The sequence below is a fragment of the Chenopodium quinoa genome, unplaced genomic scaffold, assembly GCF_001683475.1.
Source record: "Chenopodium quinoa cultivar QQ74 unplaced genomic scaffold, ASM168347v1, whole genome shotgun sequence".
Classification (NCBI taxonomy): Eukaryota; Viridiplantae; Streptophyta; class Magnoliopsida; order Caryophyllales; family Amaranthaceae; genus Chenopodium; species Chenopodium quinoa.
The window spans coordinates 2,550,041-2,575,234 of record NW_018743503.1 but is presented as its reverse complement, the minus strand read 5'-3'; the positions used below and the strand labels follow the sequence as shown (position 1 = coordinate 2,575,234).

Sequence of the window (25,194 nt, the reverse complement as noted above, 5' to 3'; positions counted from 1 at the left end):
GAACAGGTCTCTTTGTAATCAATAAGAGACCCGTTAAGTAAGGTAACAGGTCTTTTTGCATGTATACACATCATACACTTAAGAAGGGGAAGGGACCTGTTATTTAACACAACAGGTCTCTTTGAGAGCCATAAAGAGACCTATTTTGTCAGATAACAGGTCTCTTTATTTTATTTTTATAAATAATTCGACGATATATATTTATTATTTTGTAATTACATTCTACTAAAATTGAAAATTGCAGAACCAAACAATTAGATAAATTTACATAAACTTATATAATTATTGAATTTACTAGTAGTTACATTTACAAGTATATACGAACAATAATTTACATGTATAAGAGAATTTAGCCCCACAGATCTCTAATTTCGTCAACATTTTCAAATGAATGAGCACAAGGGTCTTGGTGAAAGAGCTGCAAGATAAACAACAAATCATGATTAACAAAAAAAATTAAATGAGGTAAATTAAAGATATAAATACTGATGTCAAATTGAAAATAAAGCTAAGGCTAAACATGAGTGAATCTCTAACTAAAGCACACCCCACATTGAAATCCGAAGGAGAATACTAATTTTGAAAAGCCACATAAGACACAATAAATATAAATCACAATTTAAAAATAATCACCTTTACCACTTTGTATATGATTTCTTAAATTATTACATCACCATTCTTAAAATAATCACATTATAATAATGTTTGAACTAAATTCATCTTAATCTGCATGTCTATGGTCAAGGAGCTAGTTCAATGCTTACTAGAGCCAAATAAGAACGACAGACAATAAGACCAAAACAATTGAGGTTTGAGCTTACTAGAGCCAAATAAGGTGCATCAACAGGATGACATGATTGCAATATATCAAAAGTAGTCCATAAATAAAATTATAATGGGGCAAAAAGAGGCGAAAAGTACATGGTTCCTAATTGTAGATTGAGCATAAGCTCAAAGTTTTTGTGACCTCTAGTAATTATCTCTCCTTGTTTCTTCTCTAAGTTAATATCTAAGACATACAACACCTGCCAACTTCTTGGACCCTGCATATGTTCATGTATCCCATTAATCATGTATACAAGAATGTAAGCCTAATTATATTACCTAAGGAAAAGTACAGCAACAAGATCTAAAAAAAAAGAAAAAAAAAATGCTTGGGTGTGTTGTAAATTCTCATTGACAAACGAATGCTATCATAGCCAAACACAATCACATCTGACCAAACTAAAATATCAATAAAAAAAAATTGATATACATGCCAACCATTAGGATTCAGGTCCATTAATGATTCTGAAATTCTAGTTTCTATGTTAGTGCAGCTTATTGTTCCATCAAAGGATGCATCATATATAATTCCATCATTGACTACACTAAATCTGTAGGGCAAAAGATAATTGTTAACCGCAAGATCCTTGAAAATTATTAGCTTACTCATATTATCGAAGGCCACTGTACCAGAGGAAGTGTCTACACCGAGGCAGCTAATACATTAAGATTAACCTCATAGTGTTGAGCAAGCAAGAGTGAATATTTGTATAAACTCTTTTCTTGTATACATTATCATAATCCCAGACTACGAGCCGATCTTTCTGAAGAAAAAACAAGGGATTGGAAGATAAAATATTAGAGGCATCAGTGATACAAACTCAACAACAACAATAATCTACCAATATCCAATTAATCAACATTTAAAATACACCCAATTTATCATTCTAATGGAACAATACAAACTCAGCAACAACAATAATCTACCATAGCCAATTAATCAACATTTAAAATACACCCAATTCCCTTTAAAAAAAATTACACCTAATTCATCATTCAAATGGAATGATAAACCCAGACAAAGATAATCTTAATTAAGTCAACACTTGAGCAAAAACCAATAGAGAAAAAAGGGGTTAGATTTCGAATTGTTGTGCTTGAACAACAAGACTATCAAAGCAATTAATCAACATTAATATAAATTCTGCATCGATTACTTAATTTCCAAAGAGACATTCAATTTGTCGTCCAATTACCTCAATAGTGAAACAAAATTCCAAAAAAATGGACGATTAAACCCAATTTTTTTTTTTTTTATCAATCAACAATTAAACATAACAAGCATAAACAAACACGATTAAATTATATTCAAGCAAAGAAAAACTATAATTTCTTGAAAAAAAAACCCAAACCCTAGACATTAAGATTCAATTAAAACCCCCCAAATTAAGCCCTCTCACCACAAATTACGCAAAGGTTGGTATGTTTGAAAAGGCAAACCAGTAAGCTTCAGCGGCCTCCCTGATCTAGAGGGTGACGACGACGGATTCTAAAAGCAAAGCTCTATTACTTTCGATCTCACAAATTGCGACAATTATAGGTCTGAAACGATGGGGCTTGCTTCTTTACTCTGCTCGTGGCTAAAGTAGACTTTCGTGCGACTTTGGTGGGCAAGTTCTTCCTTGCAAAGCTTCAATGGAGATTGAAAGCGAAAAACAAAAAGAGAAAGAGGAGATAACAAACGAAGGTGGAAAAGCGGATCAATTAGAGTGAGAAAAGGAGAGAGGTAAAAAAAATGAAGGGTGGGTGGTGGACCCTTACACAAATAAGAGACCTGTTAGGATAAACAACAGGTCTCTTATTTCTTTTCATTAACTTCCACAAATGAGTGGTGGGCCCTTTAATATATAAAAGACCTGTTATCTCTAATATTAGATCTCTTATACTAAAGAGACCTGTTATTATAATCAACAGGTCTCATATAACAGGTCTCTTTTCCCATTTTTGTAGTAGTGAATGACTACTTGAGATTAGTGTGTAGTATGATTTATAGCACCGTTTCTTGTGCTACGAGGACATGATTGTCATAAATCATTTGCATAGGTATTGGTTTTGGAACTATACCGGATCGACCTGTGAAAGTACTTTAAGAGATTTAAATTCGTCATAAGTACAATTCTCATTATAGCTATCGGAACCTTTTTCCTCGACCATGAGTATTGTAAGTTCTCTTGTTTGAGTACTAGTCTGTTTTGATGTTGTCAAACGTCTGCCGTAAAAGGGGATTATAACGGCAACACTCGGGCAACTAGGTCCTCTTAGTAAGGGAAGCTAACAATATAAGACTGGGAATGTCCCCTTACTGACAATAGGGAACATCTCTTTGTTGTTTACAAGGCCTCTCGAAGAGTGAGACTGTGAAAATGCATGGTCGTTCTCAAATGGATTTTAGAAATCATTTGCTTATTGACAATCGAACTCGGAAATCGAGAAACACTTTTGGACGTAATAAGGATGACGAAGAATCTTACCTTATAGTTCATGAAGAGACATTAAGTGACATAGGAAATGGGCTAAACACTAACTGCACACTTGTCCGGAAGGACAAGTGGGAGATTGAAAGGAATGGTATCCTTCCAACAAGTGTATTATTCCGATAGAGGGTTCGGAATTATTAGAAAGCTAATTCTTTAGTGAGATCAAGTGATCGGAATGTCTAGGTGGAGGCCGCTTCCGATTAGTAGTATTAATATATAATTAATATTACAGCTTAATCTTGACTGAACCCTTCAGGTCGCACCCCAATCGAATAACCGATCCGAGACGACGAATCAATCTGAAGGATTGGATGAGTTAATAGAGTATTACGAACAAAGACGTCGGATATCGAGCTTAGAGCGTCATAACCGAGCGTCGTAACTCGAGTAGAATTTAGAATTCGACGAGACGTTAAATCAAGCAATCGACAAGTGCAAGCTAAGCCGTAGCATAGCATTGGCATGCGAGTGCTAGGCTAGCATGAGCCACCAACCGCAACGCATGGCTATGCCGCAAGCCAAGCATGCATGTGCGTGTTAGGCTCGCTGGCCGAGCATGCGTGCAAGGTTGGTGTGCCTAGTCGCACGCATGTTAAAGTGCTCATGTGTTGGCCCTCGCATAGCCACAGCTAGGCTGCGCATAGCACGAGCATCGCATGTAGCGTGCTATGCGTGCGTGTGTTGTAGTTGTGCGTGCTTGCTAGCATAGCAGTGTTGGGTTTCGTAGTGACCCGACACTACGTGGAAGGAAACCCCCCAAGACCCGCCCCTTAATTAAAGCAATTGACAAGCATAATAAACATAATTAAGAAAGACTAAGAACAAGAATTATACCTTTGTTGCGTGCTTCGCTCCCGAAGAGCTCTTACTTCAAAATCCCGAAACTATGAGATCTCCGACGGATCGTACCCTCGACCCGATCCGAGCGTCCCAAGTCTTGAAGGTTAGTCAAGACCCAGACAAACAAAACTATGAGTTTTACGAATCAAAGGTTTACTCTAATTACAAGAGTTGCCTTTTTAATTCCACTCAAGGTTACCCATTTCCAACACCCTTGAAGGGTATTTATAGGGAAATGGGTCATTAGTTTTCAATCTCCCACCAATGTGGGAGAGTTGAAAAATCAATGATTTATTTAATTTCCAAATTAAATAAATAATCAATTAAATCATATTGCGACAAGTGGCATGATCATGTGCAAAGGAGTAGTGCCCAAGGTTAGGTGGGGAACCATATGCCTTGCTCCCCAAGGGGTGGATTTGGTCCCCACGCCACTCCACAAAACCGGTATGTGGCTGCTGGGCTGGTAGCCAGCTAGCGTGCCAGCTAGCGCTGCCAGCTAGCACTGCCTTGCTGCCCAGCGTCCCTATCGTACGCACACACGCACCAGCCCCACGCATCATCGCCACTGTTGCTTGCTAGCCAGCACGCACTGGCACTCGTACACGCACATGCATAGGGCATTGCCTGGCATGCTACTGTGCGAGGCTGCTGCTGAGAGGATGCGAGGCACACACACGCAAGCCCCTGGCATTGCGATGGTGCTGTGCGTGGTGCCAGGCTTGCGATGGTGCCTGGGCTGCATGCGGCGATTGTTCGATAGGCCTAGGCACAAGCACACGCACGCACGCAAGCCCTTGGCATTGCGATGGTGTTGTGCGTGGTGCTAGGCCTGCGATGGTGCCTGGGCACTCGCACACGCCGAGCGTGCTGTGATGCGAGGCAAGCACCCATGCTAGTACTTGGTGCCAGCGATGGTGCTGCCATGCTAGGCACGCACGCACGCCAGCACCTAGTGCCAGCGATGGTGCGCCTAGTGCATGATGCTAGGGCTGCAATGGCGCATAGGCATCATGCTAGGGCTGCGATGGTGCCCAGCCATCCTAGGGCACGCATGGTGCGCCTAGGCATGGTGCTTGGGCTGCGATGGTGCCCAGCCATACTAGGGCACGCATGGTACGCCTAGGCATGGTGCTAGGCCCAGTCTAGCCTAGCAACCCACATGGCTAGGCCAGTGTGGTGCTAGGGCTATGTTCATACTTGTCGCTTTGTGATTTTGCGACGCTCGGTCTCGACGCCCTAGGCTCGATATCCGACGTCTGTATTCGTAAAACTCTGTCGACTCATTAAATCCTTTTGGATTAATTCGTCGTCTCGGATCGGTGATTCGATAGGGTTCGACCCGAAGGGTTCAGTTAAGATTAAGCTGTAATATCAATTGTACCTTGATATTACTGATCGGAAGCGGCCTCCACCTAGGCATTCCGATCACTTGATCTTACAGAAGAATTAACTCTGTAATAATTCTGAACCCTCTATCGGAAGAATACACTTGTTGGAAGGACACCATTCCTTTCAAGCAGCACATGCCATTGCAGCAGCTGGGCATCGCCCAGCACTCGCCTCGCACAGCAGCACACGCAACGCATCGCAGCAGCAGCAGCTCGCAATGCATGCGTGGCTTGCTTGCTTCGCGCATGCGATGGCAGGCTGGCCAGCCAGCCCAGCCTTGGCAGCCAAGGCAGGCTGCCAGCCAGCCATGCGTAAGGTCAGCATCGGTCAAAATGGGGACCGGTCTTGGTGGCCTTGCTTGGGGAGCAAGTGGTGTTTTGGTCCCCCTCCTTTAGTAGTCCTCACCTACCCTTGCTCACCATATGCCACTTAGTGCTTGTTGATTGATTTGCATTTTAATTTGTTTTTGAATTAAAATAAATTAAGCAAAATGCATTCTCACACATTGAAGGGAGATGGGAAATCAAGACTCCTTTCCCTATAAATACCCATGTTTTGGGTTTGGGAAAAAGCACTTGAGTTGAACTCAATAAGGCATCTCCTTATAAGTGAGAAAACCTTTAAGTTCGTAATACTCTAGTATTTTGTTGGTCTAGCCTTGACTAACCTTTGAGGTAGAGACCGCTCGGGTCGGGTCGAGGGTGCAAGCCGTTGGAGGCTTACGCACTTGCGAAGCTAGAGCTTTCAAGTAAGAGCTCGTAAGCGAGCGAAGCACGCATCGAGGGTAAGATCGTCTTTTCTCTTTCTCTCTCTTTTGTTGTTTAATTATGTGATTACATGTTAGTTACATTAATTAGTGTGCGGGTCTTGGGCGGGTTTCATTGCGCGTAATGTCGGACACTACGAAACCCAACAGGGTGGGGGTCGCCGGCGGGGGTGGGAACGAAGCTGGGATGCTGCCGACCGGGGGAGGGGGCTCAGGTGGTGGCTGGGTGGGTGTGGGAGGGGTTTTTTTTTAATTATTTCTAAAATAATTTGGATTTTATAATTGAAAAAAAAACTATACTCTAACTATAATTAAGATTTTAATTAAAAAATAATTAATGTTCTAAGCAACTTAAAATAATTATACAATGTTACCAATGATAATAAGGATTAACAATTTATTAAAGAGAAAACGAAAAAATGTTATATTACCAAAGAGAATTTACCTTTTTTTTAATTTTTTTTTTAGTTATAGCTTTTGTGCCCCTTGTTCAAAATACTCAAACTTTTCTCTTTTATAGGCAAAATTTTACACTATAATATTCTATGTGCTAGAGATACATTATTATACTCATGTGAACATTTTGGTTTTAGGCTCAACGTTGCATAAATTATTTTTACAACAGAATTAAGGGGGTAACCGTGACCTACCCCAGCTCCCTTGTTTTTGCGTCTAGCTTCACATCTTTATTTTAAACAATAATATTATATTGGCTTGACTATTAAGATCTTACTTTCATTTTTAATTTAAAGGGTGACAAGAATTAATATGGAAATATGGACTTTACATGAGAGGTGTATGTCTTGTCAGATAGAGAAGAAAATATTTTTTATTTTTTTTATTTAAAGAATTGTTTTAAAAACTCAATTAATAATAAGTCTTAGTATACTAATACCACCTATCGTCAAAAAAGAAATATGCTTTGTAATAATTAAGGTCGTTGAAAGTCAACTACTTAAAATTGCAATAATATATAAATTAAAAGTTTTTTATTATTATAATTCAATGACGACGACTTATAATAATGATTTGAATTAGGGTGTATTATATCCCTCCGATTATTTGAATTTCTTTTTTTTTTTAATAATTGTAACTTTTTTGAGGTTGAATGATCCTTATAATTAAATCTTTCTAAACTTATATTTGCTCTTTTTTTTTATTTGACTAAAATTTGTGTTTTATAGTTATGGTAAAGCTAGCATAGATACATTATATTTTATTAGAATCGTCTCAATGTTATGAATATGTCAGCTAAAAAAGAAAATTAAACAAATACTCCCCGTATTTAAAAAAGTAAAACGTTTCTCTTGTGCACGTATGCCACTGCAAAACTTTGATTTATAATATATTATAATTATCAATAAGTTATAATTATAACAATTGAATAATAACTATTCATTGAGACGATTCCAACAAATACCTAAAAGTCTATATTTTTGTATGTATATACATATAAATTACAAACATTAGTCAAAGAGGATTAAATGAATAGTGCAAAAAGTCAAAACGTTTCACTTATATTTAAATACAGAGGGAATAAAATATATCTAAAAAATAAATGAAAATAAAGCGAAACAATAAAGGCTCGTTCTGTATCATTGTAGTTTTAAGTCTTTTGGTTTTGCTTTTAAAAGTCATATACTCCCTCCGTTAATTATTATTTGCAACTTTGGGGGGTTTTGCGTTTCACGAGGCAAAATTTACGGGGCAAACATTAGTGGGAGTAAATAAAAGTGATTAAAGTGTTTGGAGACAGAAAGTTGGCCCACCCACTAGCAAATGAAAGTGATTAAAGTGTTTGGAGAGAGAAAGTTGGCCCACCCACTAGTAAAATTATTAAAATCAGATTTTTTAATTAAGGGTAAATTTGTAATTTTCAGGGTTTTTGTGTACTAAAAATAGAAATAAAATAGAAAGTTGCACATAATGGTTAGTGAACTAAAATGGCAAAAGTTGCAAATAAAAATTAACGGAGGGAGTATATGATATATGTCATATAAAAAACCTAAAATTAGTAAATCAAATGATTTTGAAAAACAAAAAAAGGCTTGTTTGTGATCTTTTTTGTTTACAGATTTCTGTTTTTATGAAAACAAAAAATCAAAAAAAGAAACTAGAAAAAGTTGTTTTTAATTTTTAGTTGTCAATTTTCAAACTTATCTTGATTTTAATAAGTTTGATCAATTCATGATTCATTACTCCCTCTGTGTTTAAATGAATGAAACGTTTTGACTTTCACTGAGTTTTAGAAAAGTTAATTGAATTTATTAAAATAATAGGTAGTGGGGTATAAGTTTAGGAGGTAGAAGAAAGTAAGAGGTTTTGTGGGAACCATTATTTAGTAAAATATTATTAAAAAATAAATCGAATTAGAGAATATTACGAGTATTAAAAAATAGAGAGAAATTATAAAAAGGAAATGCTTTATTTAAACATGCCTGCAAAAGGAAAACTTTTTATTTATTTAAATACTGAGGAATTATACCGAGGAAGTATATAACCATGATTTTGAAAAAAAAAAAAACTGAAAAGTACAGCGATACCAAACAGACTCGACATCAATGTCAATAATGTATATAAGGTTTTTATTATAGGGTTTAAAAAAATAATATAATTCTATTTTTTAGTAATATAAAAGAAAATCGAAAGCAAAAAACAATGACAAACAAGTCGACCAATTAACCAGATTGGTAAATAAAAAATACCCTTAGTGACAATTTGGTAAAAAAATAACTTCGGCGACAATTTGGTAATAAAAGCTAACCCTAAGCGATAATTTAGTAAATAAACTAATCTCAAACGACAATAAACCCAAAAAAAACAAAAAAATTCGACAAATTACTCGCGAATGCTTAACTTAGTTCGTTTTTCGTGTTTTTTACCAACCCTTTTTATGGAAATTAAATAACAATTTCAAGTTAAAAGTGTTTAAGTATCAATTTTCAGTTAAGTTTCATACAACTTATTAACGAATTTTTTAAAAAAGGGGTTGGAAATAAATTTAGTATCGGGATTTAGCAAAATAAAAAGGGGATGACATAATAATTCAAAATTTTAAACGAGAAAATTAAATTTAAAATCACAAAAAACAAGTTAAATTAGGATTTTTAACGAGTTTGTTGAAAAAACTTAGATTTTTTGGGGTTAGATGTCGTCGGAGTTTATTGTTTTTACTAAATTGTCGCCGGAATAAAAATTCTTACCAATCTGTCGCTTGAGATTTTTTTTTTTATTTTTTTTTTTACCAATTTGGTCAATTGGCCTAAACAAGTCCAAAGGTTTTATTATACTCACATTTTGGTTTCGTCTAGTTCTCCTAGCTTTCTTTTTCGAAAGGTTATACACACGATGACACGAGCAATAATTGGCACACGTGTAGGAGACTTGGACTCGAGAAAACTAAGGTAATGTTGCAAACTCTCACCTCTTAACTCTTCTCCTACTCAACATCAAATAACTTGCCTTCTCCTGCCTCCTTTCCTTTTCCTTGACTTCCCCCTTAATTTTTAGTATTTTCGCTCACTACTTATTTCCTCTTTTATATTCCTTAAAGCTAAATTTTGTATCTTTTTAATCTTTAAATTCTCCTCTTTCTGGGTTTTATTCCTTTTTTTTTGTACTGAATTGGGTTCATCACAATTATTGATTTACTCGACCCTTTTTCTGGTTTCTGTGCGCTTTGTTTTCAAGCAGGTATAAACCCTTAAGATTTAATTTGTGTTTAATTATTATTTTTTTGTTGAATTATATTCTGTTTTTTGCATAATTAGCAAGAATTTAAGGGTTTTGGTTGCTGATTATTTTTGTATTTTGCATAATTGGAATTTTGTCATATGCTTATTATTTTAATTAACAAGAATTTTATGATGATTAATGTTGTTGGTGTAGTGGATAATACTTTGGAGTATATACATTTTTTTTTTTAAATTTCTCAATTGTTTGGTTTGCTGATAATGATCGTTGGTGATTGGCATGTTTATGGATGTTTCTAATTTAATTTTCTTATGGATTGGTTAATACCTTTATGGATAATGTATGAAGTTTTACTGGGTGGTTATAACTTATAAGTGACGTTGATTGCGATAATATGATTTCCAGTTCTTTTGACGAAGCCAGGGTGTTGAGGTTTATTGACTTGAGTTTGTGACTATTGAGGCAATTCAAACCTCTTGGACTATAGAGCCTCTACATAGTTTTTTTGGGCATAGAGAGAACTATGAATGTCTATGATGCAGTATACGATTTGCGTGATTATGTTATTAAATTGCTTTGATCTGTTTAATTATTATTTTCTGGGACTTGTATCTAGGATCTTATCCTTTGCACAAATATGTTTGATTGGGCTGTTAATGTGTTGAATTTAATGACTTTGAGTTTTGACATGGTTGTCCTATTTGCTTTGAAGTTAATACGCTTGTATGAAAGTTTTTAATTGATGATGGAATAACTTTAAAAGTGCTGTAAATGTGTTGGTCATAATGTTTTTGGCCTGGCTCAAAGGAGGTTTTAGTTAATGATGGGATGATTTGAAAAGTGCTGTCAATGTGTTGGTCTTAATGTTTTTGACATGGCTGTTTATTAGGGAGAGAGAGCTATGAGCGAGCTGTATATTTTTCATAAATTTATCACATCATAGTGTCACCGTTCTGTAATATAGGTAATCTATGTGTAAATATGTGTTGACTGTGAACCTAAGAATTTTGAAGGGAAATATATCTGTTGCTGCTGCTGCTGCTTTTCGTTCTAAAAATTTGAATCCGGATTTTAATACCAAATTGATAGATTTTAGAAGCTTTAACAAATTCTCGGATCTCACCATATGGGGTATTTGGGTTATCCTCTCTCTGGTAATTTATCACTTAACATAGAAGCTAAGTAAACAGTTCTGGATTGTAAAAGTATAAATACAAATTATGGCCTATATGCTTTGATTACCACCAATGATTTTGAAAAATCCGATTAGATTTTATTCTGTGAAATTTCTTGACTGAAAATAATCGGGCACGCCCGAGGTGTAAATTATCCATATATCTGTATTCTACATAGACATCCCGTCTCTTATGGTCATTGTCATTAAATATGTTCAGCATTACTAAAGTTTCATCATTATCTGTTACTTCTTTGCAGATAAAGGTATTGCACAATCCTGACGCTGAAAAGGGTAACCTTTTAATAACCATTATAAGGTATTTGCTGACCATTTATGATCATAATGGATCCCAAAGGTGGATCTTGGGTTGGTGAAATGTATCAAAAGTTTGAGGCCATGTGTGCTGAAGTGGAGGAAGTTATTTCCGAGGTACTTTCAAGACCTAAATTTCGTTTTATGTTGTTCTATTAAGTTTTAATAGTCGGAAGCACTCATCAATCTATAATATGTTACTCGTATGAGGAAGAGATCCATAAAATATGATTTCTTTCACCTTTTCATCAATGGTAAAAAAAAAAATATTAGATCTATGATTTTACAAGGTCTCTTTATTGGTCTTTTTCCTACCTTCCTCCCTCTTCTATTCATCTGTCTTAATGTTTTCTTCTTAAGATGCTGAAATTTCCTTTTGCTGGATAGGATACTCTCAAATATGTTGAGAATCAGGTGCGGACTGTCGGAAAAACTGTTAAGAAATTCTACTCAGATGTCATTCAAGATTTGCACCAACCATCGTCATTAGATACAGTAAAATCTGGGGATCCCCTTATGACTGTTATCCATCATGGTGATGGTAAAATCTGTAGGAACCCAAACGTAGATGATAAAACTAAACCTGTTGATGCTACACCTGAGAAAATGGTAAACAATGTTAACGGCGCTGCTGCTTGTGATGACAGTATATATGGGTATTGTGATTCTGCAATCTGCAGCGTGATTAAGCCATGTGAACCAACATCCAATAAATCTCCTAGAGATAATAAGTGTACTAAAGTAAACTCTCGGATCCGTGGCACTAAATCGGCTTTATCAAATAAATCTACACATGTGGCAAAAAATCTGGATTGTAGAAAAGATTCTCAGAACAAGTGTCTCTCTAATTCTCCAAGCATAAATGCCACTGTGACAAACAATACTGATGAAGAAGTCACATTTATTGCACCCCATAAGGAAAGTGATAAACCTTCATTTGTACATAGGGATGCCAATTCAGAGGAGGCTTCCAAAGTGAGTGACAATGAAAATGACATAGGAGTTTCCGGGGAGATGATAGAAGGCTATGAAGGAGGTGATGTTATTAATGAAAAGGAGATGAGAATGCTTTCTGGTGAACACTTTTCAACTGACGTAGACAGTAAGTCTCTTTTTATGTTACTTGAACTAGATCTTGTACATTTAGTATCCATCTGTGACCTCTGGACACAAGTTTACGGTGCATGATTGAGTAGGATGGAAACCACAATCTGAGTTATTGTGTAAAGCCTTCCTTGGGGCCTATACATTGGATACTTAATTTTTAATCCCATTTGTTTTAATATATACCCTAATTCTGTATTTTCAATTACGTTTTCAGTATCACCAAAGAAGGCTGATGCTGCTGATTTGAGTGCCATAATCACCAGCACTAAAGAGAAGTCTGTAAAGTTTGGTGAGGAGGTCTCTATATCTCTTAGAGGTAATGAATGGTGACTGCTTATATTTTATACATGAAATGTGCTATATGACTGTTACACTGTGTGCACTTGACATCGTTAGCTCCTGTACTTATGTTTTAATTTGACCAAATATTTTATTTATTACTTACTCCGCTTTCCTAAGTTCTACTCATTTATTTTTTTTTATCTGTTTTTCCAAGTTCTATTAACTTTTACTTTATTCCTTTTATGACAACCTTTATTCATTTTTTATCATATACAACCTCACTTTGTGGGACCTATTATTTAATAAAACTCATACTTCCTCCGTATTTTATTACTTGCTCCATTGTTCCGGACATAGAGTTTTTAGGAGGAATAGTAAAAAGTACTATTTTATATTGGAAGTGGGGTTGATTGAAGAATAAAAATATGATAAAACAAAAGTGAGTATAAGGGGGAGGAGAGATGATATGAAAAATATTAAAATATGATATGAGGGTATCACTAGTGAGGAGGAAAATAGTAAAATATTGATATAAGTTTCCAAAAAAGGAAATGGAGCAAGTAATAAAATACGAGCGCAAAAAGAAAGTGGAGCAAGTAAAAAAAATAAATACCCACACACATGATCCCCTTCCCACTTTTTCTTGGTTTGCGTAGTTACAATAAGAGTATACTCAAAACAAAGGTATTTCAATGGATTAAAATTACTATTTATTTTAATTGGAAGAAGTTTGGATTTTATTTTATAAAGTTTATATTTATTTTACTTTATTTCTTAGATAATTGGTTAGAATTTTTTTGTAAAGGGCTGTATTTTTTTTTATTTTGAGAATTTTCGGACTTTTTTAGGGGGGTCATAAAAAACTGATTTTCATCACTCCCTCTATTTCATCATATACCGTAATATATATATATAGAGCAAAATCATGAAAAGTAATTGCCACTAACAAGCAGCGTCAACCCATCAAAGGTCGGGCCTGATCGGGCAACGACAACGCTTCGCTACTACTGCGTGGCTTTGGGTTCATTTTTCTCTAATTCCTTTGCTAATTAATTTGCTGCACCTTAACCCAGATATTAAACTAACAAACATAAATATAATCTTCACCGTGGTCATTAGTCATTACTGTATGACCCATTGAAAACTGCAATTGATTTTTTACCATGCATAGACCAATAACATACTTTATTAAAGCATAACAATTGCCACATTACCACTGATAGTCATTCCATGAATCACAATTAGCATATATAATACCAAATTACATATTTAATATTAATTAACATAATGGTATACATGTTAGCACTTTTTTATAAACAAGTCATCATTAAACTAAATCATAACTGACAAGTCATTAATTCTAAATAACCATGAAATAAATATCATACAATGAATAAGCACATTTATCATTTCATGCATGGAAAGAAAAATAATAATATAGAAAAACTAACCAATTTGCCATGGATAAACGCAATAATAAACTATCGCAAATTGCATCGTTTCGATGGTAACAAACAAACCGTTCTCCCACTTGTTTCTCTTCCTTGTGGCCTCCAATATTCCGTTCTCCCACTTTTGGCATCTTCGTAAATCCACGCCCTCGAACTTGTCTAATTTCTAGAACTTTGATGTCAATTCCTTAAGGGTTCCCATCTTTGTAGAGAATATTACTTTTGGATTGTTATTCAGTTCACGCCTCAAAGGTTTATCGTTGTTCAATTCCAATTTCATCTTTGTAACCCTTGTTCAAGTAAAATCCTCAATCTTCTCAAAACATGGGATTGGGGCTGAAGACAAAAGGAGGTGGGGCCGGCTCTAATGAGAAAGGAGGGTTAAGCATCGGTAAACCAAGGAATTGACATCAAGTTTCCGGAATTAGATAAGTTTGAGGATGTGGTTTACAAAGATGGCAAATGTGGGAGAAAGAATCATTGGAGAACACAAGGAAGAGGAATTAGTGGAAGAACGGTTTGTACGGTACAATCAAATCAATACAATTTGCGGTTATTTATTAATGCTTTTATCCATGGCAAATTGGTTTATTTTTCAATATTGTTTTCTTTCTTTCCATGCATGAATCGGGGAATGCGTTGATTCATTGATTGATTTTTTACTTCATGGTTATTTTGCATGGATGGCTTGTCAAGTTATGATTTAATTTATTGATGACTTGTTTATAGAAAAGTCTTAACATGTATACCCATTATGTTAACATGTATACCCATAAAGTTTTGTATTAAGTTCAATGAGATCAATTCTCTTATTTGATGGTTGGGAACCTGTTTATTCATCCAAGGTTAAGTTCCAAATTAACTATGATGAAAAGAGGTTGTTTATCTTAATAGATCTCCGGATATCGTGTTTTATCACAGGAGCATGTTTTAGGAGATCTTCCTATAAAAGTACGAAGTTTAGCTGTTTCAAGAAGCTATTGGGGCATAGCTTTGATGTGCTTATGAATAGATATAGACACATGGCTTAAAGTGTCAAGTAAATATTTATTCAAGTATTTAATCTTGTGTGTGTAATATCTTCAAGTATCTAATATTTATTGTGTGTGTAATATCTTCAAGTATCTAATATTTATTGCTTTAGGTGCAAACGTGTTACGATACCGAATGAATACGAATTCTTGGATTGTATATTGCACCAAGTCTTTGTACACTTTCATTTATGCATAAGATTGTTTTTGTGATGTCTGTCAAAAAAAGATTGTTTTTGTGATGAAAATAAAGGGAGTGATGAAAATCAGTTTTTTATGACTTACATTTTCATTCTCTAGGTTTGCTTTTATTTTTCAATATTCATCATCTCAAATTACACAAACTTGGTTAAATTGAATCATAATTATACTACACATAATTATGATTGTTTCTTCGTTGTATCTCCTAAGTGAATTAATTAATCATTGGCGAAGCAAGGTAATTAATTTTGTGTTATTGCATATATTTAGCATGTAGTAAGTTGTGTTATTTTCTCCTATGTGTAAAATATATGGACCACTTAACTAAAACAAGACATAAATTTCAAACCTTTGTATATAAAACAAAATTCGGACCTCTTCCAATTAAAATAAATGATTTTGATTCTTTGAAATACATAAAGCATTTAGCCAAATTAAAACATAGGTATCTTAAAGCATGTTCATTGCTTTAGTGGAGACTTGATTCTGTTTCTTTCTAGGAAGGTTCTTGTCCTTCAAAAACCTTTATATGTATAATGGGTCTAGGAAGGTGCTCACCATTGGCAGCTAAAAAGAAAAATAATGTTCTGTATTTGTTACCATATACTCTCCGTCACATTGTAAGTGTCATAGTTGGCCTTTTTTTTTTTTCTCTCTCTCCCCAATTGAGGAAAGCAATTCATTAGTTGGATCTATAGATTGTGTATTAGTATTTTAGCTTTGGCATTGTGTGAATATGATTTGGTAAATGTGCCCATTAGAGTAGGACAATAAAATGGGATAAAACCCAAATATAGATTCGTTGAACTTTCAGTAGCATACAGAGTAACCACACTGTTTGTTTCTTTAATCCCCTATTCCATTTTGCATTAGTGCCAAAAATTGTGTTACCTATGCTCTCTCCTGCTCATTTGTGATATAAATTAAATCTAGTGAATTGCCTGGTGCAAAGAGTAATTGGATATAGGACTAGATGCATCACATGCATGTCACAACTCTTCAGCTATAATTTCCCATCTTTGCTTTAGTGCTTTAGGTACTTTAATCTTTTATTAGTAGTCACCTGGTAGCAGACGTAACCGATCTTATTGGTTACCTTGATAACCTCCTCATTCTGTTTTCATTTTCTGCAATATTTCTGATCAGTGATCCCACTGTATCTAGTTTCTGGTAATTGAGTATTTCTGCATCAGTTGTGTACTCTTTTGTGCTTGTAGCTTAGCTCTCTCAAAAACGTAAATTACTGTGTTGTAAATGTTCTACACCATGAATGCATGTACACGTTATAATCTATAAACAAAACACCATCACCACTCACCACACCTGTTGCCTCTTTGAAACAATTTCTTTCCTCTAAAGTTGCATTGACCGCGGAAATTTGTACATTACTCAGAATACATATATATATGGCCGTTACTAAATTAGATAGGGAAAAGGTCTCAATCTGCAGGAGTATTTGCAGATTTTGTTGTAAAATATTCTATTACAATCTATATGTTAATATTTGAATTCCAAATCTTTGGACTCAATTTGCTTCGTGGTGAACTCCTTGTATGGTAATATACATTAGCCTGAATGGGCACCATTTCATCCACGTAGAATAAAGTGAGAAAAGAACGAAATTACACTATAGTAACTTACTCTGAAATATATCAATTCATTACACTATGTTGAATGGGATGTGGACATTAGCCCATGAACATGGAGGATGAGATTTAATTTGTGCTAGTGTGCACATAAGTCATCGTTGCATAGTACTTTGCAGCCATCACAATGTGAAATGATGAGGGTTCAAACATATTTGCGACCTTATATTGGATATATGGTACTTTTTAGCTACTCTTTACATTTTTGTGACAAGTCATAGGTCTTAAACTTTTATAGGAACTAAAGTAAGAGTCAAACTTTATCATATGTGCATTACATGACGGATTTAGTTGCAAATTACTTCGTATAATAGTTAATACAGTAACATAATGCCCAAAAACAAGTGATGCAGTTTCATTTGATAACATAAATTTCATAAATGCTGAATGGCAAATACAAAACTATTGACCTTTATGTAACCAAACAATCTTTACTTGGGCGCATTTGAATGGTGTAAATCACTTCCATTTATCAGATCTTATTTTATTTGTTGTGAAGCCTTTGCAGCCATGTACCATAAAAATCATGCATTCTTTCCTTTGCTTCTTTCTTCTGGAAGATCTGTGATTTTGAATAGATTATTTATAAATTTGGTATTGATTGATTCGATTTTGCAGAAACATTGCGTTCCTTTGATTCCAGTGAAGTCAAAGGATGTGATGCTGATAAACAAAATGTTCTAATTGGGGAACAACTTAATCTGGTCAAACTTGAGGACTCCTGTGTTCTGGTGGAGATGAATGATAACTCTGCTAAATATGCTCCTGATCACATACAGAAATCTTACAAGGTACCCGAATAAACTGCCCCCCACCCCAACTTCTTATCGTTGTGAAAAAGAAAAGAGAACATTCAATCAGTTGATAAATAGTTCCCACGTTGTCTCAAATCTCTCAATCCCTCATAACATGACATGACACAAATTTGCATTTTCTTGATACTTCGTATATTTGTTGACTTGAAAGACCCTCTTCAGTTTTTGTTCACTTAATTTGTGGCTCATTAGGAAATCTTATTCACTATCATTACTATCTCTGTCCGTCAATTGTATATCGCATTTCTGATATAGGCCATCTTGGCGAGTCCCTGAATTTAGAATTTGAAAATTTCTTCCTTATCCTCCGTGAACCATTACTAGTGTTGTGGAGGCGTAAAATGCTTATCTAGTGAGGGATATTTTTGGTCCTTTGGCGAAATTCTTTGAATATAACTCCATTCAAAAGTGGTTTATTATTTAGGTTAACTTCTTAAGTTCTTAAATTGGTGTCGATTAATTAAGTTCTGCATTTTTCCAGAAGAAAATCCAAGATGTGTTTTCACCAAGGAGATGGACAAAAGGCAAGCGAGAGCAGGAGCAATTTGCTGTATGGTATGAAGATCAAAGAGGAAGGAACATCTCTTCTTCCACAATGCAGGTAGAAATTCAGGAATCACAAGTTTCTGAATCCTTTGAATCGGACTGGGAACTTCTCTAGGACCATCAAACCTAGTATGATCACCGCAGATAACTCCAGTAGTCTTGCAGTGATGGCGCCCCCTTTCTCAAGAATTGCGGTGGTGTTCTTGTGAGTGTCAATAATCATGTATTTAAGTAACGTCCATATATACTGCTATTACAAGTTCAAGTTGAGATTTGGAAACTGCGAATTAATAGCTGCGGCAATTGAATAAGATTCAATTATCTCATCCCCAAGATGCCCTTTTCCTGAAGTGATTTGTTGTAAATAAGTTCCCACAAACTCAATCATTCTGCTATCTACATACCAAGTATAAATTCGCCGTTTTTTTTGGATATCATTTTGTTTGTGCCAAATGCAAAAATCAATAAGGGACAGTTAAAACGAAGGAAGTATGAGTATGATACAGTTTGTATGCTGTACACGAACAGGGGAACAAATTGATACAATCAAATTCAATAAAACAAATCAATTCCTAGGAACAAAATAAAACAACAGCCAAAATCACTGTTTTGGAGATATTTGGCTTTGACAGTGTTAATAAACACATATCAAGTTTTCAACTGAACAACTTTTTGTTCAACTGTATAATCAATCCTATAATAAAAAACAACTTAATACTATTTTCTTAAGAACTAGATATATCCCCTGAATCATCAAAGATAAGAGAAGCATACAACAATCTATTCCAAGTATCAGGTACTCCAGGAAGGCACCAATGCCCACAATCAGCAGTACGCGTAAGATTATACATATTTTTTTGAGCTCGAATCTGCCAGTCCTTGTACCTGTAGATTGAAGGATGTGCATCTATTCTATACTGCGACAATTTAGTAATGTCCAAGTACTTAACTTGTGATTTGCTCGACATTTCTTTGATCACACTCTTGGTAACACGAATCAAGGATTTAGGAAACAACGATTTATAGGACTCATCCATGATGGGTTGGGTTTTAGTATAGCACCATTGATTGTACTGTGGAGCTTTATGCTCAGCCGAAACACTCCTAAAGAAAACGGTTGTTTTTGTTTGATCAATGGTGTTTTCGACCCACCTTGCCCATGTTTTCATTGCTCGTTTGTACGCTATGTGTAGTGGCATATCTTTTACCAGCTTTCCTCTATATTCGAACAATTCCCAGCTGAAAATTGGAAATGAATTGTGGATTTAGTACTACGTACTTAATAAAAATAATAGTTCTTATTATGTTCTATGGAGTATATGATTAGAAAAACAATGCCATAATAATCATGTTGATCATATTTTTTTATCAGTTTCTTAGTTTTATTAAAAAAACGAAAACGAAAAAAAATACGGAAACCACAAAAAAGGGAGGTCCATATTGATGATGTGATTTTTTTCTGTAAGGAAATATATATGTTGTGAACTTGACTAATTATTATAGCCATGGCTATAATAATTTATTAACCATATTCTTTCTAATCATAAAATTAAAAACTGAAAATTTATAGTAATACCTAACAAATCCAGAGATTATTTTTGTTCCGTCATTTTGGAAAAAAAAAAAAAAGAAAGAAAAAACCAAACGTAATTATATTACGTGGTAATAATCATTTGTTGATTATGATCTCTTACATCCTCTATCTGCCAATACTTCAATAGTTTGATTTAATTTGTGAAGTTTGTAAACACACAAGTCTAATAACCATAAATAAATATAGGATGATTTATAAATAATTGAGAGTAGTTAATTTAGTTTGAAAATATGCATGCAATAGGATTAAACCAACAACTATGTTAGTGATCTGAAGTGAGAGTGACATTTATTTGTACAATACAGTAATAATAAAGTAGAGTCAAAATTAGTAGTTAAACTATTCAAAGAGTCAAAATATTGTATGAAATAACAATAAAAAAGAGGAAAATTTAATACCCGATTCAAGTAAATTGCAGGTTATTAATGCTTTGGTAGGTCTTAACATAACATAAATTCCTTTAGTAGTTGAACATGGAGAATTTGAATTATAAACCAATGCAATTTTAGTGAACGTGACTATTATTTCAATAGATTAAAATAGTAATGAGCAAAAAGAGTCAAAACTAATAATAATATACATTGATTCATAAATAAGCTACTTTTTTTGTTGACGAAGTATTAGACAAAAAAAGCATCACCCTACAAATATGTATAAATGCCTTGTTAATCTTAACGCCCTTCTTTATTATTTTAACAGTAGTAGTTGTGTGAGTTGGTAAAAAAGGGGCATCATAATTCATTTATGCTCAACTAAATACTTTATTACTTTTTCAATTCATAATAATGTGTTGCTTCTGTTTCGTTGGTGACTTTTTGATTTGCTATATGTCTTTCAATTGGTAGTGTTGCCTCTCTTGGATATTTCACTCCGATACACCAAGATATAAACCCTTTTATAGATAGCAAGTTTTCTTATTTTTTATTTTTTAAAAAAATAGCGTACGATTTTACAAGAAGACATTTCCTAATCTAAAAATCCCATGTATCTTACTTCTTAAAAAAAAAAAAAAAAAAAAAAAAAAAAAAAAAAATAAATTGGTAAATTGCATGGAATTCAGAAAAAAGTTACATGTCAATACAAATTATTTAAAATGTTAAAGGGGTTGGAAGACTTGGAACTTAGAAAGAAAAAATGGAGTAATATATTATAGACTAGTGATGAATAGACTTTATTTTTAAAAAATGTAAATTATTGAAAGATTTTTAATTAACAAAACCATAGGAAATATGATACAGATTGGATGAATGAAGTGTTTATTCCTACTTTATATATACACCCTCCATTCTTTATATATATTTTCATCCACACTTTATGCAGACTACCATTCATATACGATACGAAGTAAAATTTTCTATTATTTATTTTAATTTTAGAGTTATAAAGTATGAACAATTATAACTATGAAAAAAACATGCTTTTAAAAAACATTAAATCATCCACATAAAAATGCCTTCTTTTTTTTTTCTTCTTTTTTTTCATTTTTGTACTTCAAATTAAATATTTCATACTTCATTAGTAATATTATGATAATTTAATAGTTTATTTTGGTATGAACTTAGAAATTCATTACAAAAAAAGAATTATAACCTAGTATTCCAAATATGTAATAAGCATATTTGTTTGAATTAGAACGACTTACGCTTTCTTTTTACCAATTTGAGCCCACCAATGTCCTGAATTGAATACCATAATATCAGCTCTAGGCCACAACTCAGAATTAGGTGACAGTTTATCAAGCACAAGAACATTTTTGCCACTTTCATGGTTTTTGTTGAGTTCTACTAGGAATGGGCTCCAAAAAAATTCAACTGTGAAGTTATATTCATCCTGCAAGCATAATTTATATATACTCGATTATCAATCTTATTTGAAATTTTATCGTAGGACTAGAAGTTTAGTGTATGTACCGACCTTTACTTTCAAGAACGTTTTCAAAACTTTCTTTTGAGAATGAACCTCAGCTTTAGATGAAGCATTTGGTATGGAGGAATAGAGAATGCACGCGAGCGACTCCCACATGTTTCGGTTTAGTGAGTCTCCTACTAAGATCACCCTCTTGTTTCTAAATCGTTCCACCATGTCTGTTCCATTTAGCCTAGAACAATTTATGTACAATATGTTGTAAACCATTCAAGATATACGTTATAACAAAAGTTTATGTTACAATTAATTAATATGATAAATTTTGAAAAAAATCAATGTTTAATTTTCCAACAAATTAAACTCTATATATAATGGATGTTATGTAAAACGAGTAGATGTGCTTAGTACTAAAAATTAAGTTTTACTTCCCGTCAAAAAAAAAAAAAAAAAAAAAAGTTATTCTTACAATGGTATGTTACAACCTCTAGGCTTCCATACCCATTTTTCGTACTCGAAATCAGGCCTTCCATTTCTCTGGCAGCTCATCTTCTCCTCAAGGAACGGACAATTCATCACGTCGTAGCTCGGATTTTGATCCGGTTTGTAAACCCATCTCCCATCAAACATGTTACACTTCTTCTCACGCTTCATCAACGCCCGTGTTCCAATGTTTTTAACGTACGTAACATTTGATTTCTCAATTCTATAAACTTCCTTTGGCTTCTCTATGGCATTAGAAGTAACATTCTTAGACCACGGGATCAATTCCGCAACGACGCTAGCTATAGGTTGCGGAGGCTCCGAAGGCTTAACACTTATGCTCATTGCCTCAGTCTTCGACCTATATATCGGTCCAATTTCTAGTACCGTGCTTTCAACTTCTAAAAGACGTACGTTTTGGTCATTTTCGCGAAGTAGAAAGACGAGCATCAAACAACCTATTAGGCTACAAATTGTACAAATTTTCCATGTAGCCGTTACATTGGAGCTTAACTCCATAACTTAGAATTTTGAGTATTAATTTTGTTTTGTAATCTTTAGTGTTGTAATACTATAAATATGCATATATACTACATGCATGGCAAAAATAGGTACGTGTGTGACACTGCTAACTATATTAGTTATATATTGTAGTTGTTTTATAAAGTATCCAATGAAATTAATAAATTACTTTTGAGTAGGGTCAAGTGATATTATTAGACATAAGAAAATGTTATTAGTGTATGATTGAGCTACATATGGTCATGTGATGTTATTGGTACGTAAGTCATTAGTCGAGTGGTTGTACTTTGTTCCTAAATCTTAACTACTCTTATCATGATTGGATTCAGAATCTCTTTACAGTTTGCACCCAGACAAATTGGTTTATACATCAAAATTTTGAACACCTAATTATTATTATTATTATTATTATTATTATTATTATTATTATTATTATTATTATTATTATTATTGTTTTTAAATAAATGAGCAAGTAGAAGATATTCGATTACAGGTCTAGGATATCAATAAAAACTTTAACCAATACATAAAATATAGGGAAATTACTCTTAACCGTAGCTGTTTTGGGTTATTAAATGTCCCTTGGCAAGTAGGCTCGAATGTTGCAGTCACTCGGCATGTCTACCTGCAAAACAAGGAATATTCCGGTTATTGGAATATTCACCTTCGATGATCTAGTTAGTGACCGGATACGAAACTCGTGCTCTATTGAGAGAAGGTAGAGAGAAGGGAGAGCAAATTTGGATAGAGCCTTGATGTAATAATAAATGAATTTGTCCCATCAATTATTGATTGGGGTATTTATAGTGCTCTAATTAAAATTAGGTGCACTAGCTTAGGGTTTTGCATGTGCTCTAGCTGATCACTATCCTAACCTTCATTACTAAATTAATTGCTTATATGTGAAGTGGTCACACCATTTTGCTAACCACATGTTGACATGTAAGAATTTGTGTAATGCATGATTGATGTTTATGGAAATTGCGATGAGAAAGTGTTTGTTGAATTCAAAAGGTTCCTAATGATTTTGGGTTAATGCGTTATTTTCTAGGAATAGAAGTGCTTCAATCAGTAAATGGAATAATTCTATCTCATATTACAAATTAAATTAAAAGATAGTAATCTGGTTAGTATGTATTTCAATTGAATGTGGAATGAAGCTACATAAAGAATTAATAGGAAGAAAGTTGATGGTATGCTAGCTTTATACTCCTTTCGTTTTTTTATAATTTTTTTACGGGCGTGTAATGGTCGCACATTTCATGTAGGAAATTAGGTACTATATTGCGGAATTTCACGAATCATATTCGTTGGAACCTAATCAGGATCTACAAGCATAACACATAAAGAAACACATAAATTAGGCCTTTGATGCGTGATTTCCATGTGCGATCGACAACAAAATCTAGGAGAGCATTAGAACCTCAAACGCAATTCCATTAGTTGGTCCACAGACTAGGATTGAACCCCCATTAATGCTAGTTAGTCAAGAAGGAACACCTTCGAACCACCTTCTATGGAGAGGAGGAAAAGAAACCGGCCACGAGCATCACCACACACCATCATATACCACCATGCAGCACAGGCACACTCACGCACGTACGGAACTACGGACGAGGGGAGGAAAGGAGAGGAGACAGAGGTTAGGGTTTTAGGTTGCTTGGTCTTCAATCAATTGATGACTAATTGTGTGTCAAACCTAGGCAAGCCTCTATTATATATCACATATATAATAAAGTCCTAGGCAGGCCCAAACTCTTCTCTATTTCTCCATATGGCCGGCCACCCTAGTATAGGGCCCAACATTAGGCCTTCTTTCTTTTGTTCAATCCATCACCACAAAGTGTGACCTTATAGGATCCATTTTATTTGGTTTTAGACTATTTAACTAGCCCAAAGATCATTGATCACGTCTAGCAACAGATAATGACGACCCAAAGGAAAGAACTAATTATCTCCATAATATTGATCCAATAGTATATCTAGTAATTGCACTCGACGAAGACATAAATCCTTCATTTCACACTCATCAATTACAATTATATCAAACATCTCACAATCAAGTACAATGACAAGTAAGAGTTCGGTTCACAAGGAAACAAGGATTAATTGTTAAAGACCTTCATGTATTAGCTAATTCGAAGACTTGAGGTTTTCAATTGCTAACTAAG

General features: G+C 34.3%; 2 protein-coding genes and 1 long non-coding RNA gene across 3 annotated transcripts; 1 reads left to right on the top strand and 2 right to left on the bottom strand.

Annotated features, from left to right (window-relative positions):
* Positions 1–254: 254 nt before the first annotated feature.
* Positions 255–2,540, bottom strand: LOC110739531. The gene is made up of 3 exons (XR_002514845.1): positions 2,226–2,540; positions 1,432–1,589; positions 255–418 (listed from the first exon to the last, which is right to left on the bottom strand). It is a non-coding gene; the product is annotated as an uncharacterized LOC110739531 (long non-coding RNA).
* A 6,807-nt stretch (positions 2,541–9,347) lies between these two features.
* LOC110739530 lies at positions 9,348–18,998 on the top strand. The gene is made up of 6 exons (XM_021919979.1): positions 9,348–9,993; positions 11,428–11,599; positions 11,870–12,584; positions 12,804–12,905; positions 17,819–17,991; positions 18,497–18,998. The coding sequence occupies exons 2-6, from the start codon at positions 11,504–11,506 to the stop codon at positions 18,674–18,676; spliced, it is 1,266 nt and encodes a 421-aa protein (XP_021775671.1). The 5' UTR covers positions 9,348–9,993; positions 11,428–11,503; the 3' UTR covers positions 18,677–18,998.
* A 114-nt stretch (positions 18,999–19,112) lies between these two features.
* LOC110739529 (protein trichome birefringence-like 43) lies at positions 19,113–23,111 on the bottom strand. Its single transcript, XM_021919978.1, has 4 exons — positions 22,488–23,111; positions 22,070–22,253; positions 21,798–21,985; positions 19,113–19,800 (listed from the first exon to the last, which is right to left on the bottom strand). The coding sequence occupies exons 1-4, from the start codon at positions 23,018–23,020 to the stop codon at positions 19,287–19,289; spliced, it is 1,419 nt and encodes a 472-aa protein (XP_021775670.1). The 5' UTR covers positions 23,021–23,111; the 3' UTR covers positions 19,113–19,286.
* Positions 23,112–25,194: the final 2,083 nt, after the last annotated feature.